This window comes from Tiliqua scincoides, chromosome 3, assembly GCF_035046505.1.
Source record: "Tiliqua scincoides isolate rTilSci1 chromosome 3, rTilSci1.hap2, whole genome shotgun sequence".
NCBI classification, from domain to species: Eukaryota; Metazoa; Chordata; class Lepidosauria; order Squamata; family Scincidae; genus Tiliqua; species Tiliqua scincoides.
Genome location: NC_089823.1, coordinates 17,717,213 through 17,733,183, shown reverse-complemented (window position 1 = coordinate 17,733,183; position 15,971 = coordinate 17,717,213). Strand labels below are relative to the sequence as shown.

Here is a 15,971-nt window from a genome sequence, read left to right as displayed (position 1 = left end):
CTCCAGTGCCAACTCTGGGTGTCACAAACGTGCTGTTAGGCACGTCTGTGGCACCCAGAGAGGATTGAGTGCTGGAAGGATGCCGTCCAGAGCAGGGTAAGAGCTCCCGGTGGTGATGAGGGCCTCCGGGGCAGGGGTAGGTGTTCCGTAAGGGTAAAGCCAGTACTGCATAAAATAAAGCATATTCTGATGTTTAATGAAAGTTGTCCTTTTTGGAGGATTTACTTATCATTTAAAGTCTGGTCTGCATATGTATTTCATGTGTTTGTATATTTCATACATGCTTCACGAAGGAGCCAAACTTCTTAGCTGCTACAAGGTGAGTACAATGAAAGAGCTCCATGGTCTTTAAGCCTTCGTGCTCTTTAGAATGACATATTGGGTTTGGTGTGGGCTGTCGCATGTGACAGGGGAGATGAGCTGGATAAGAAGTCTTTGGGGATGTGTGCAGTTTTGTTTTTCAAACCACAGCGCATCGACATGCAATGTCCCCAAGATGACTGTTACCCACAGCTTCCTTCTGTTAAGGCCAACTGCAAAATGGGGTTCCTTTTGTAGCAACATCGGTTCTGATGCCTTCATCATCGTTTACTGTCTCTGTTGTGAGTGAGGATTGCAGTTTCAGAATAAAAGCACAATTACTCTAATGCAGGGAAAAAGCGAGAGCAGCTTGGGACTGTTTTCCCCACTACAGTCCTCTTAATCTGAAAGACACGTAGATGGACCACAAGTCAGTGATAGAGCATTCTCTGCATGAAGAAAGTACCAGATTCAGAGCCTGAAGCAAACGGGCTTGCACTAGCCCAGTGCCAGCGCAGAGTGTCACAGATGTGCTGTTAGGCATGCCTATGGCAGTCTGTGCTGGTCCGGCTGCGGAGCTGGCTCAGCACGAGCCCACATTGAGCCGACACTAGGTGGAGGATGGAAGACTGACACTCGGAGCTCCAGGGGCAGCGGAGTGGTAAGTCTGAGTGGAGGGCAGGTATTCCAGAGCAGGGGGAAGGTGGGTGGAAGGCATGGCGGAGAAGGGAGCAGGACAGGGGGGGCAGAGATGGCGGCAGACCCCTCTGCCATATCCTGACCCCTCTCCCAGCCCAGGAGACCCGAGACGGGCCTCCTTGAATCTGTGCCTGCTCAATAGCAGGCACAGATCTGGGGAGACCCATTGGGGCTGCCTAGGTCTAACACGAAGTAAGGGAGTGTAAGCATGGGATGCAGCAGTAGCAATTTTGGCGCCACTGCAGCCATGGGTGCTGATCTCTGTTACCAGGACTAGGGAAAGCCCTGTGCATGAGATCCATAAGCAGATGCTTCTGAGTAGATAGGTGGACACTTGTAAAAGAATTTCATATGCGTATAGGAATTGCTGTCAGTCATGTGTAAATGGTCATAACTGTTTATGGGACGTAGTTTTCAAAGCTAAAATAGTATTAAAAGTTGAGTTGCTCCCTTTTTTTCATCGGGGTTCCTGTAGTTTTTGATATCAGAAATTTAGCAGGTGACTCCCCCCCCCCCCCCGCCATCACCATGCCAGGAAAAGCTTCACCTGCTGAAGTTATGACATCTGTTAAAGGTACAGGAGCTCTTTTCCTGAAAATGTGTGCATATTTTCTACTCTGCAAGTATGATTGGCCATGGCTTCTTGGTACATGTATGTGTAGTAAAAACGACACCTTGATATATGTAAAGTGCTGCATTTGGGCCAAGGCACCAAAGTTCAGCTCTGAAAACTTTTGCTAGGGATCAGCAGCAGGCAAAAAGCCTTGAGACTTTTTTGGTGGTGTCTCATTGCCCACTGTGGAGAAACAGGGCACGGGATGAAATGGATCTTTGTGCCAGCAGGGCTGCTCTTAAATCTCCACTCAGTCATATTAATTGGGTGGATCACCCTGGGCTAGTTGCTGTCTCTCAGCCTGATTTACTCAATAAGACTGTAATGAGGATGCTTAACAGGGAAAATATACACCCACCACTAAGAGCTTCTTGGAGATAACTCTTCCTACTGTCACATAATTCACTAAATATGATCACCTATTACCTGCATTTCAAATGAGAAAGAAAAATAAGGAAATGCTTGAAGACTGATTGCTGGGTTGAGACAGTTTTTCTTTGTAATTATGAATCTGGGGCATAATAAGCACCTTCTTCCTGCAGAGTCTGACTTCACTCTCCTTTACAGGTGACTCACAAGAAAGTTCCCAGCCAAAGAAGAGCTCTTGTAGTGCCTAATCCCCATAGAAATGTTAAATCAGGCAATGCACATTGCTTCCCCCCTCTCATAGGTGTCCTTTTGGTCCTGGGATCAGTATTAGAAATTACTCCTCAGTCTTGCAATGCTGGCTTTGAACTAAACATAGCATGGATAGGTGTGGCTGTTCATTTGCACCAACAGCCCCTTGCACAAGTAAAGCAGGAAATGGCTGCTGTGGGCAGGACAACTATTCTTGCTGGGTGTGCTTTGAGTCTGATGCATGCTGTGCTTGTGTTTTTCGACCTACTTGTCTTGAGCCTTTTGTTTCTCCCTGCTGTGTTTCTTTCCATAAGTCATTTCCTCTGCCTCTTTATCATGCAAACCCATTCCTAGAAAATGTAGGGTGCCTAGCAGTAAAGGACTGGAGAGCCACTCCCCACAGTGCCCAATAGCTGTGCCCGTAATGTTTCACCTGAAGCATCACCTTCATCTCAGATTTGTCTTTTATTCCTGGGATTTATAGTATGCTTTTCTTTAAAAATACTCCATGTGACAAGCAATAATATCAAAGAATTTTTTTTTAAGCAAGCAATATTGAAAAATTGTAGCAGATTCCCATTGACAGGTTCCCATTTTTAAAATGCGGCACCCAAAAATGCCCAGTGAAATCAGCAAGTTTCGGGACAATGAAGCTGCTTTTTACTTAGTCAAACCTGCTGGTCCATCTAGCTCAGTACAGTACAGACATATTTTCGATAACACAACAGGTGTTGTGAAAACAGGTGCTCCCTTTCGCGCTGATTTGTCACAGTGCTCTTTGTCCCTATTGATAGCCATTCTGACCAATGGGAGCACTGCAATCTGGGCCAATAAGCAACTGTTTCCTGGATGTTATATCAATGACTGCTCCTTTAAAGCAGCTTCATGCAGCACTGAAATTTCAGGGGCTGTATCCTGGACAGTATAGAACGTATTGCTGTATAGCACGGGTGGCCAAACCACAGCTCGTGAGCTATATGTGACTCTTGATTTATGATTAAAACATAAGTTTAATGTTCGTGGTGAGTAAATATAGATTAAGAATTTAAATGCTTAAATATTGTGGTTCTCCATCATCTTTTTTGCAGCTCTCAAATATCTGAAGTTTATTATATGTGGCTCTTACATTAAGCAAGTTTGGCCACCCCTGCTTTATAGTCGGCACTGTCAGTGGCACTTCAGGGTTTCCCAATCCTATTCGGAGGTCATGCAGCTTAGGCCTGAGATGGCCTGCATGCCAAGCATGTGCTCTACCACTTAGCTGTAGAGCCCCTCTCTAAAAGGCAGGCAACAATGGGTGGACTTTCCTTGGATGGGTTCACCAGATCTTCAAGGCCACCATGGTGAAGCAGGCATCATTCCACCTCTGAAAAATGTGTGTCTGCCTGCACATCTAATATGTTCATTGTTCTTAACAATACAGTCTGTCCTTCTTTTGGCATGCTAACACCCACACTGCTGATTTGGAGGTGCCCTACTTGATGCTACAGATTAATGTACATGTCCTGGGGAATAAACATGTATATGTTATATACAGACTGAATGGCATTTGCTTCCCAGCTCTGAAGGTAGTTTATTAGTTTCCATTGTGTGGTGTACTGAAGTGCCAACCCTTTTAGCAGTAACTCCTTCCCACCAGCCAATAAGTTTCTCTCTCTCCAAGCCCCCTGCATTATTGCAGGGATTTTGGAGGGAGAAAGCCCATTGGCTGATAAGAAGCATGGAAGAAGAAGACTCTTGCAGCAGCTCCTCCTGCTTCCCCCTTATTTAAACGGGACTGGTGGCACCAACCAGCAACAGCATGTTAATCTGTTGACTGCCACGCAAAGGGAATAATTAGTGAGCAAGCTTGGATCTTCAAGTGCCTGAAGAGAAGCAAACCAGACAGAGCCTTGCAACCTCATACTCTGGGGTGTGAGCCATGTTTCCCCTTAAGCTGCATGGCAGCACAGAGCTCGGCAACCTGGAAGCTTGGCGATGGCACGTGATGTCATCACCCACTGTCCAGAGATAGCCTTGTGATGCATTTGCAATGCTGTCCTGGAAGGGAAAGGGTCTTCACACTGGCACAGACCCCTTACAACAGTGGTTCCCAAGCTCACTCAACTGCGACACCTTCATCTGGCTCTGGGCCCGGAAGTGCCAGTGACATCGGCAATGTTTCTGAGTCACACCAAAAAGCCTCCAAAATAGCAAAAGAAAAAAGTCCAGGGAGGGCAGGTGGGCCCTTTTCTGCTCTGCAGAGAGCCCAGCCTGCTGCTTCAAACCTTCTTGTGGAACTCCAACATGTTGCACTTGTGCTGCTGTGTGTCTCAGCCAGCACAGGTCCCGTGTTGCCCTCAGCAACGCCTTGTGATGTCCAATTTGGGAACCTCTGCCTTACAGAGAAGATCTCCTTTGAGGAGCTTCGCTACTAAAATCATCTCGTATGGGTTTGTGCTCTCTGGAAGGCAACAGAGGATTGGGGGGGGGGGGTAGGTTATCAAGAAATGTTGCTGTTGTTTATGATATATCTTACTGTTCTTACTGTTCTACCATGACGTGGCTTTAGAGCTGCGTGCACCTTGGTAGGTACCAAATTTTGTAGGCCTGTGTTCAAGTAAATAACAGTAGGAACAATGAATACATTTGATCATTGGCCAAAGACTCTTGGAAATTCCTGAGAATTTGCTGACATTTTCCAGTCTACTTCCCTTAACAGGAAGATTAATTGCCAGGAAATGACATCCCCCATGGCCTACCATTTAATGCAACTTACACTTTCATTCAAGCTGCTATGTTATTTTCTCTCCGCTTTTCAAAAGGCAGAGTTGAAAATGCATATTGGATGTACGTTAGCAACCCTCCCGGGTTGATCCAATCAATCTGTGTCTGATTGCAGAAAATTTCACTGCAACAATGAGAATGGATAGGGAATTGTGTTTGTATGGCATCTCCTTAGCGGAGCCTCAACTTGGCTTGCCAAGAGTAAAACAAAGAATGGAATGCTGTTTTTGCAAGTTCTGGTAGACATCTGATACTTTCTCATGTTTGGGGCTGGATATGCTAAACACACTTTTCCCCTTTAAGTGATAATCAGCAGTTTGATTTACAGATACCTCAGAGGGAGGGAATCCTGTTTTAACAAGGAGGATGAGTGAGACCACTAATAATGAACATGTTCACCCATGAGTAAATATGTGACCATTACATAAGCAATTAACATAGTGTAACTGTATATTTAAGCATTTACTTTGCACTTCATAATGCTCAGGGTGCTTCATATACAATAGCCCAGTTTCAGCATAATATGAAACCATGGTTTGGCATCAACTGCGGCTTACCTTGGGACTGTGTGCTTCACCTTTGTCTCTTTTCCCTCAAAGGGAAGTGATCTAACACTTCTGCTTATCTTAAGGAACAAACTGTAGTTGCTCATTTCACATGAGAAACTGTGATTTGTACAAACTGTGCAGGGCAATCCTGTGTGTGTTTGTTCAGAAGTTCCACAGTACTCACTGGCACTCACTCTCTGGAAAGTGTGCACAGGAATGTAGCCATGGTTGGGTAACAAACCATGATTTGTTACGTAACTATGGTTTGGACAAACTCGCAGTTTTGTATATACAAATAAAACAGGAGGCTGTGGTTTATTCCATAATGCAAACTGAAGCTTTAGATCCTTCTTGCGTGTGAAGGAAAAGGGAAGAAAGCACACACATTTGAAGCTTGCATAGTTAAACTAGTTTAGTGGATGTTTAGTTTAGTGGATGTTTGGATCCACTAGTGGATCCACTAGTTTAGTGGATGTTTGGACCAGGGCATTCTTTCTCTAAATTTTTTCTCTCAACTGCCTTAAATGTCTCCATAAATGTAGGAAAGATAGAGTAAAAAAATCTATTCAGTAGTATTTGCAAAATGTTATGATTATTATACCCATATAGATCTACCTGTGGGGGTTTTTTTAGATGGTCTAGAGAGGCATTTTCCAGTAGCCCTGCCTACTAAGGTCAGATGGGTTTGAGACATATAAAATTATGCAGGGGACGGATAGCATGGATAGAGAGATGCTCTTTTCCCTCTCACATAACACCAGAACCAGGGGGCATCCACTAAAATTGAATGTTGGGAGAATTAGGACAGACAAAAGTCAATATTTCCTTACCCAGCATGTAATTAATCTGTGGAACTCCCTGCCACAGGAAGTGGTGATGGCATCTCACCTAGATGCCTTTAAGAGGGAATTAGACAAATTGCTGGAGGAAAAGTCCATCACGAGTTAAGTCATGGTGGGTATGTGCAAGCTCTTGATTTTAGAAGTAGGCTATCTTAGAATGCCAGATGCAAGGGCTCCTGGTACCCTTCAGGTTGTGTCTTGCTGTCTTGTGTGCTCCCTGAAGCACTTGGCAGGCCACTGTAAGAAACGAGAAGCTGGACTAGATGAGCCTTTAGCCTGATCCAGTGGGGCTCCTCTTATGTGGGTGGCAGCTGAGAATTAGACCTTCTCCACAGTGCCGCTGGGATACTTTCCTCAGGCCTGTAGATGCACCTTGTATCTAATTAGGGCAGGCACCAGATGGGGACAGCTTTGTTTGCCCAGGCCTTAAAACAGGAAACTGTGACTGTTCTTACCAGCTCTTTACTCCCCTTCCTGAAATGTTTATTGTTTTTATCTTGTGTTTAAGATTGATTTGTTGGATAAGTGTTAACTTGCCACAGCCGCCTTGGAAATATTTTGTTGTTAATATACATTTTATCCCAGCCTTAATAACAAAATATTTCCAAGTAATATTATTAATTATGATTCTTAAAAGTTCGCAAAGTGGTTTAGAGAGAAAAATCAAATAATAAGAACCAAGTAATAAAAACTTAATAATAATAATAATAATAATAATAATAATAATAATAATAAACACAGTTAGTTGGTTGTGGTTGAAAAATCATAGTTTGCCTAAAGCGACCCACTGATTTTGTGGCTGAAGCAAAATTAACCTGGGGGTTTCACTGGTACAGTGACCAAGGCTTGAGTCATGAACGACAAAGTTTATATCATGCCTTGGCTTGAGACATACAAAAAGCCCCGCTGGATCAGGCCGAAGGCCCACCTAGTCCAGGATCCTGTTTCTCATGGTAGCCCATCAGTTGCCTCTAGATGAATTAGGTACCTACCTTAGTCTATCCTACCACTCAGTTTCATTGGATGACCCCTGGCTCTAGACATAGGAACATTTCTGTTCACTCTCTCCACACCATCCATATTGTTATGTCTCAGTTGTGTCACCTGTTGTCACCTTTCTTGCAAGCAAAAAAGCCCCAAGCGCTGAAGCTTTACCTGGCATGAAAAGTGTTCCAACCCTCTGATCATTCCAGCTCTACAGTATCCTACTTGAGGTGTGGCAACCAGAACTGAACACAATATTCCACATGTGGTTGCACAACATATTAATATATTGTAGAGGCAATATGATATTAGCATTCTTATTTTCAATCCTTTTCTTAGTGAACCTTCACATGGAATTTGTCATTTTTTCCATTGCCATGCACTGTGTTGTTGTTTTCACTGATGTATCCATCATAACCCCATCACAGCAATCTCTTTCCTGGTTCATCGCCTACTGCTCAGACCCAGTCAGTGTATTTGTGGATATTTTATGCTCCTATGTCCATCACTTTGGCACTTATGGACTTAAACTACATTTAACATTTGGTTGCCCAGTCATCCAGTTTGGAGAAGTCCTTTTGGAGCTCTTCATAGTCTACTTTGGTTTCTACCGCCTGGAATAATTTGGTGGTACAGGTGTGCCCCCCTTAACTGTGGTCTTCTCTGAGCCTTATCTCTCCAAGGCTTCTGCAGGTCTCTCACTGCCTTAAAATGTATTAGAAACATCATTACCAGTGTCTTCGTGAAACCGAAGTCACCTGGAGACAGACATCCTTGGGCTCTGCTGGGCTCAGAAGTCTTCTGGAGGGGTTGTGCAGGGGGGCGCACTGTGGGGGCCCATACCCAATCTGCAGATATGGGGCCTCCCCCCATATATACAAATTTAGCCACTTCACTGTTTACTCCTAATTCCAGATCACTTATGAACTAGTTGATATACATTCTAAGGCAGATCCTTGTGAGATTCCACTTTTTACCTCTTATCACTGTGAAAATGTATTCCTACTCTGTTTTCTGTTCTTTAACCACTTACTGATCCATGGAAAGTCCTCTTATTCCATGAGTGGACATTTACTTAAGCATAAACGTGATGAGTGTTGTCTTATTCTTGAATCAGAGAAACTTGCTGTTTTTTACAAATCAAGGAACATACATTCCTGTTGTAAAATAGTAGAATTATGTATTTTGTTGTCACTCCTGTTACTGCATGTAGTAACACAACTATTGACAATGTTTACAGGTCCTTCTAAAGCAAAAAACACCACTACTGTCGCTCCCCAAAATGCAACTTCTTCAAGACCCATTCCTACTGTGACTAACTCCACAAATACCACCACCCCCAGCGCAGTCCCTACCAATAAAACGACAAATGCTACCACTGCGAAACCAACAACACTGTCCGCTGTGACAAAAGCGACCTCCAAGACTGTGCCTTCCCCTTCCGCCACAGGTATGTGTTGTTCTGCTCATTTCCCAATGGATATCAGATACATCATCTGGGCTGCATCTACATTGTGGGCAATTTGAGATGTCAGTTCTAGGTGTTCTTAGTAAATAACCACAATGATGGACAACTGCATTTTGTGAAGGTCTGAAAAATCACAACAGTGATGGCAATGGAGTTGTGCGGTTTTAAAAAATTGTTATCTTCTTCCTAGTCCAAAACAGTCTGATTTTACTTAAAAGAAAAAAAGTAGCTGTGTTTTTGAAAAGGCAACTGATGGTGCGAGCAAAAGCTGGTGGAATGTAAAACAGCTGGTTTAAAGCATCATTGCCAAAATCAGTCAGCCCTGCTGAAAGTTTCCACTAGCCTCCTGAAAACCACCAAAGAATGAGACTGATTTTCACTTCTGTGGTGCTGATTCTACAAAAAGGGTGTACAAAAAGAACTGTGGAGATCCTATTCTTGTAGCCACCCATCTAACTTCAGAAATTGGGGTTCCTCCTCTAGACAATTCTGAAGCCCAAGAAAGTACACCTGGATGCCGGAATTCTTACAGAACACAGTTTCCAGACATTCAGGGTTTTACCAGCCAAAACCAGTAAAGTAGCGCCCCCCCAGGGCAATATGTTCTAAAACCTATCGTGTTTATCTGAAACTGTGGATACAGTTGTATACAGTACAAGTCATTTTTCATTTTCTCAGGCACAATTCAACTTGTGTGTTTTGCCTGCATAGTCTTAACTTGGGCAACTTTCCCCTGCCCAAGTTAGGTTGTGAAACTTGGGAGAAACCAGGAAAACCAGAGCATACCTGAATGAGTGCTGGAAAGAGACTCCAGAGATAGACTGGAGTGTGCCAGTAAAATGCTGGGGGAAAAGTTTTTCTTCTAATATTTTTGGTCCGCGGATAACTGAAACTAGAGAAACTGCACCTGCAGATATGGGGAGGGAAACTACTGTACTTTTCAATTGAGTCTGAAAAGCTGGCTGGAAGCTGGTGTAATTCTTTAAGCATGGGTGACAGGTGTGTTCTTTGTGACCACCTCTTCTCAGTGATTTGGCCACTGTATTCTGGTTGAGTGGAGGGCTTAGTTTGTCAGCTCAATAAAAACTCAGTGCCTGAGCGGCAACACTTTCATATCCTTGTACATATAAAACTAGCATGATGAGGAAAAAGGTAGGCTTCAAGCTCTTTTCTCTGACCTGTTAAATTTCTGCTCAGAGAGAATTCTTTCATGTGGAAGAGCATTCATTTCCAGCCGTGCAGTCACTTACGCTTAAAATTTTGCTTTAGGGGGTTTGTGAAATAGCAAAGGAGGTAGTGGAGCTGAGCAACCAACACATGGTTTTTATAAGGTCTTATACAATTAAAGATTTTGCAACCAGCCCTCTTTAGTTGATTAACATCTTGTTCTCCTATTGCTTGTACAACCTGAAACTTTGCACTAATGCCTAAAATCTGCCAGATCTCTGCATGCCATCTACAACACTTTCAGGCAATTGTGTTGCCTGCCAGAATGGAATTCCATTTAAGTTTACGTCAGTCAACAAATCAATATACCGTTTGTGAAACTTGAATCTCATATTTTGCAAATGGAAGTTTAAAAAATGGAAACGGGCTAGGAGAAACCTTGGAAGAAGGCCCCAGTTCTCTACAGCAGTACTGCTAGACTCCACCACCAGGGTAGCTTGCCTGTTTAAACTGCAGGGACCCCTCCTCCTAGTTCCTAAGGCAGCAGTCCTTCCAGGTATAGCAGCACACCTCAGCCCTCCAGCTTTCTGCAGCCTCTTCGAGTAGTTTGTTAGCCAGTGAGCCAGATAATCAATTAGCCAGAAAGTCAGTCCACAAGACAGAGCCATAAGTCAACAGTCCAGTAGGTCTGTTAGCCACAAAGTCAGAGTACCTAAGTCAAAGTCCAAAGTCAATAAGCCGAGTCACAGGCTGAGGTCAGATTCCAGGTAAGTCAGTCAGATCAGTCAGAGTTGCCAAGCCGAAGTCCAGAGTCAATAAGCCAAGTCAGTCTCCTCTCCTACCTCCAACCTACACTCCTTCTACAATGGACCAACCCTTCCTGCCTCAGGTGCTCCTTATATCCCTAAGGACCCTATTGCCTGTAGTGGCTGCAGCTGGGCAACACACCCTTTGCTGAGAGCCCTGGCCTTAACTCTTAAAGGGGCTACTGCTGACACCACATCTACCTCCTCGCCAGATCTTCCAATACAGAAGAGGAGGAGTAGCAGTAGCGGAGGCAAATAGGCAGACAGAGATGGGCGCTCCCCATCGATCTGCTGCCAGAGGCAACTGCTTCAGTTGGCCTCATAGCAGAATTCCCAGACTGTACATCTTTCCTCTCAAAGGTAGATAAAATTGAGGGGTGCGTTGCCTGGGTGGAAGATCTGGCCCAGACTGTCACAAAAGTTTTTAAAAAGGCATTGAGATGATTTAAGTCAGTAAAAATAGTTCAGTAGTAATCATTTGTGCAAGAGGGGCAAGACTTGGGTTATTGGCTCAGAGAAAGGAGGCTACTGTGACAGAGGGTTGGTAGACTGCAGGCAAAATTCTATAAACATGTTTGTTTTCTCTTCTTTTAGCCACTCCCAAAGCGACTGCTGCCCAAATCAAAGCTTCGGGGTTCAGCGTGGGCAGTTTCATAGGTGGCATTGTGTTGACCCTAGTCGTCCTTGCGATTGGCTACATTGGCTGCCGAACCTACCATGCAAAGAGGGGCGTCCAGTACCGGACCATGTACGTTTTGTAGCAGGCAAATTTCTTTTATTAACGTTCCCTTCTCTATGCTTTGTCTTAAAATAATGGTTGTTTTAACTTTTTTTTTTGTTAGAATCAGGTGCAGGAAGTCAACCATACCTTTCATGGAGTACTTCTTCAACTTCAACAGTGTTGTTTTCTAACCTTGAACTGGAACCACAGCTAAGTTTCAGCCATGTGGCTGAATGCTTGTTCTGGCACCATTTTATTGCACCGCCTCAGAGCATAAAAGCCAGCTCTTAGAAACCTGTAAAGACACAAGGGGTGCAAATATTACAAAAGAGCCCTGTTGGATCAGACCAAAGGTCTGCCTAGTCCAGAATCTTGCATTCCACAGGCATCCCCCTAGTGCAGGATCCCCCTTGGGGAGCAGTGCAGCTAGTCACTGTTCTTCTGCTGCAGCTAAAATGGGTATATAGAATCAGGATTTACGATAGATAAGGACAGAATAGGAAAAATCTAGTTGGCTGCTGTTGCAGTAGCAATGGATTCCTACTTTAAGTGCTAGAGCTGCAGTTTTGCTGGACTCTGGACCATTGACTCTGAGAAACGAGAACATGGAATTGCCATTGAAATTGCATTGCTGGGGGCCTGAGACCCCCATTTATTTTAATCCCAACTATGACTTTGTTCCTGAGATAGACACGACCACCATACCCTTGTACCTCTGGGGATGTTGTGTAGCTAAATCCTTTGTAGTCATTCCTAACAACTGGAGTTATTTGGTTTGATTTGAGGTGACTTCCTTTGATGTTAGAGAGGGCAGGAGCTCTGACATCCCCTCTTTTGAACTGTTTTAGCCCTTTGGTGGATTCAAAGCCTTCCCTGCATAAGCAAACTTTCATGTCTCCTGCTGCTTGTAAAACCACCTCCTGAAAAATAGCACGTAGTCATTCAAATAACTGAACCCAGTTTAAAACAGCTTTCACTGTAGCCATCAGAGGAAGGCACAGTTTCAGTCTGTGCTCTTTTCCTAGTACTAGAAGTTCTCTCTCAGCCCAGAGTAAGAAGGGCTGTGCTGGATCAATCACTTATGGCACAATCCTGTACATCTCAACTCAGAAATAAGCCCCACTGTGTTCAGTGGGGCTCTCTCTCTGGAATGTGTATATAGGAGCCATACAGCTCAATCCTATCCAGCTTTTCAGTGCCAGTGCAGTCCCAAAGTTAGGGAACAAATATTTCCTTACCTTGAGGAGGCCTCCATGACTACACCCCTCACTGCAGGATGAAGCTGCATCAAAGCTGGAAAGTTTGGATAGGATTCGGCCCTTTGTCTAGCATCTTGTTTCCCTGTGGCCAATCAGATGCCCCCTGGAAGCCCACAAACAGGATATGTAGGCACCAACTGGTACCCCCATACCATACTGCCTCTGAATTTGGAGATGGCTTGTAGCCATCACACCGAGCAACCATCGATAGATTTGCCTTCCATTTATTTTTTTTCGATCCCTTTTTAAAGCCAGTTAAGTGGCCATCACCATTACTTTCACAGCAGATTCCACAGACTAATTATGGGCTGTGTGTTTCTCATTTTGAATCTCCTTCCAGTCTCATTCCCAGTTAGCTGCCTGGCCACACGGCTTAAGTCTGAGCAGCTCAGAAGTTGGCAGTGGTGTATGACATCATTGCTGAACACCATAAAATGTCACCATGTCGCTGTGCCACAACTGAAGGGGTCTGTGCAGTGGCACAAACCCCTTAGGATGAGTATAGCCTACTGGTCAGTTTTGTTGGATGGTCTAGGGTTCTAGTATTACAGGAGAAGGAGATAAGTGTATATCCACCTTTTCCACACCCTGTGTAATTTTTTATACCTCTGTCATGTTCTGTTCCCTCTTAGTCCCTCTTAAGTTTTTCCTAAACTTAAAAGCCCCAGATGTGTTAACTTTTCCTATTAGGGAGGATGCAGTGATAAAGAAGACATTAGAACAGCATAATTGTCTTGTTAAAACAAATCAATGATCCACCTGGCCCAGCAGCAGTAGCCTGCCAGGTGGATGTATCACAATCCACTCTCACAATCTGAGTGACAGAACACCCAACCACACTCTGACTTCTTTGTGGAGACTTGAACATCACCTGGTACCATTAACAAAATGAAGAGTGGGGTAGAGGGGAAATCACAGAGTTCAATATCTTTGTGAATTTAATCTTCATTACTGCTTATAGTTCCTTAACTTGTTGTGGTTGTTTTTTTCCCCAGTGATGAACACGATGCCATCATTTAAAGTTTATACTCAGAAGACAGAGGTGAAACCCCCACTTTAGAAACAAGTGCTTTATCAAATGCTCTGTACAAACCATTTGTTCCAGGAAACAGGCTTTAAAGGAAAAATCGCTCACAGCTCACACAGGGGCGCTTCACTTCCTATCCAGCACATCTCTCAAAGTCTGCAAAGGATTCCATAATGATGCTGAGTACCTCGACAAGTTTTCCGTGAAGAATTCCAGGAACGGGGGTCACAATTTGTAACTGAGTATCGGCCACTTTTTCAAGAAATGAAAAGAGGTTAATTTAAAGTTAGGCTCACTTATCTGTTAGCGCACAGAAGATTGGAGAAATTATCTTTATCATGTAAGATAGCTTATTGCAGTAACCATGTGCTGAGCATGCTTGGCTATGCTAAGCCACTCTGTTAAGATACGTGATCTTTTTGTACCACAGCTAATCCAAACCCTGCTGGACAAAAAAAACAAAAATGAAGTTTCCTTTTCAAAGATGACAGGTGAATCCAAAAGCAATATTTTCAGTTTGTTTGTGTTAGCTTTCTGGAATGAGGTTTTTTTTTGGGGGGGGGGGAATCTTTTGTCAAAGTAGGGAATTTCAAACTTTGTATATGCCTGGATTTTTAAGAAAATATTTGTCTATTTTCTAATGTCAAGGGACAGGTGGGTGGGGTGCGATGTGCGTGTTGGGGTTTTTTTTGCATTGGGTAGGGGGGATTGTGTTTGTTTTATCATTGTGTTGCTTTTGAAAATGGTACATCATCTGTGTGCCTACCGTTTCTGGGTTTGAGGTATAGTTTGAGTCATGGGACATGAACAGGAATGTTCTTGCTGCAAAGGCAGATTCACACAAACTTTTGACCTGGTGATGTGATCCTGCCATTTCTTAACGGTAAGATATATTGAAACAATCTGGCAAAGCTTGGTGCTTGAAACAACTGCTCAATGGCTTTGCAATATTGGGCCAGCTGAGTTCATCGAGTCAAAAGTGAGACCATAAGAGATCCTAGGAATGAGGTCTTAGGCTATGAACCATAAGTTGCCAACCTGCATAATACAATTGTGTGATTATTATTCTACCTGTGTTCATACCTATGTGTGAGAAGCACAAAAAGTAGTAAAGGAGGTAGCGAAAGATTTGTTGGAAGGCTTCTACTGAAAATGACTGAATGTGAAAATGCACAAAGGATGGGGACAGATTGTATGTTTTTCGGAACGTCCACACAGGCTAAGAGATGCTTTGCTTCTCATGGTATATACACTTGTTTCTTTTGTCCGTCACCTCTTGAGAAATGTAGATTTTTTTAATTATGTAAAATTTATTGGATTTTTCAGAACTGTAATACTCTTAGTTTCAGTATCAGCCTCCCTTCATCTGCAGGACATCTCAACCAACTGTAACAGAATACACTGTATTCTGAATGCCAGATGCAAGGAACTAGCAACAGGATACAGGTATTTTGTTGTCTTCAGTGATCCCTGAAGTGACCGCTATGAGATACAAGAAGCTGAACTGGATTGGTCTTTGGCCTGATTCAGCAAGACCTTCTTATGTTATAGAACTGTGCTTCATAGAGTTTCGGTAACGTGGCCCAAATACAAAGACACTTCTCACCAACAGGATGTCAGCCTCCAAAACCCATTTGCCAGATGCAAAAGGAGGATGAGTGTTAATACCATGAGGAGTGATCTCTCTTTCAAAGTGCCTTCTGCTGTCTGGCCAAAAAAAACAAAACCTATCCTCTGTCCTCAGCCTTATTATGTTTCTGCTGAGAAGCCTCATGCACTGTTCTCATAAGGGAAGAAATTTACTGTACTGTGCTGCTTATATATATATAAAATTTTAAAATCTATTTGCAGTGCCTGTTGTCTTCCCTTTGTACTTTTGTCTGCTGTTTTATCATCAAAGCCTCCTCCAGGCCCCTGAAAGTAATAATATACCCTTCCCTATACAAACTTAGGACTGCATGTAGGAGTTGTTTTTTTCACTTCCAGTGAAGCTTATTTCTACATTGTTTTTCAATTTGAGGAAAGTGGCACATTTGTTTGTTTGACAGAGAAATTTGAGTAGCCATAGTAGTTTACTGTCATGTGATTCCCACATTGGTGGCACATAGGGGCCATAACTGACTATCTAAAGATGTGGTGGGGGATCAATTTAT

The 15,971-nt window shown here is 43.5% G+C and overlaps 1 protein-coding gene across 1 annotated transcript in view; it reads left to right on the top strand.

Moving 5' to 3' along the window:
* Positions 1-15,662, top strand: part of TMEM123 (transmembrane protein 123) — a 30,489-nt gene extending 14,827 nt beyond the window's left edge. The window contains exons 3-5 of the mRNA XM_066620814.1: positions 8,611-8,820; positions 11,406-11,559; positions 13,787-15,662. Coding sequence (XP_066476911.1) covers positions 8,611-8,820; positions 11,406-11,559; positions 13,787-13,811 — 389 coding nt within the window. The 3' untranslated portion in view covers positions 13,812-15,662. The remainder of the gene's footprint in view (positions 1-8,610; positions 8,821-11,405; positions 11,560-13,786) is intronic.
* The last annotated feature ends 309 nt before the right edge of the window (positions 15,663-15,971 follow it).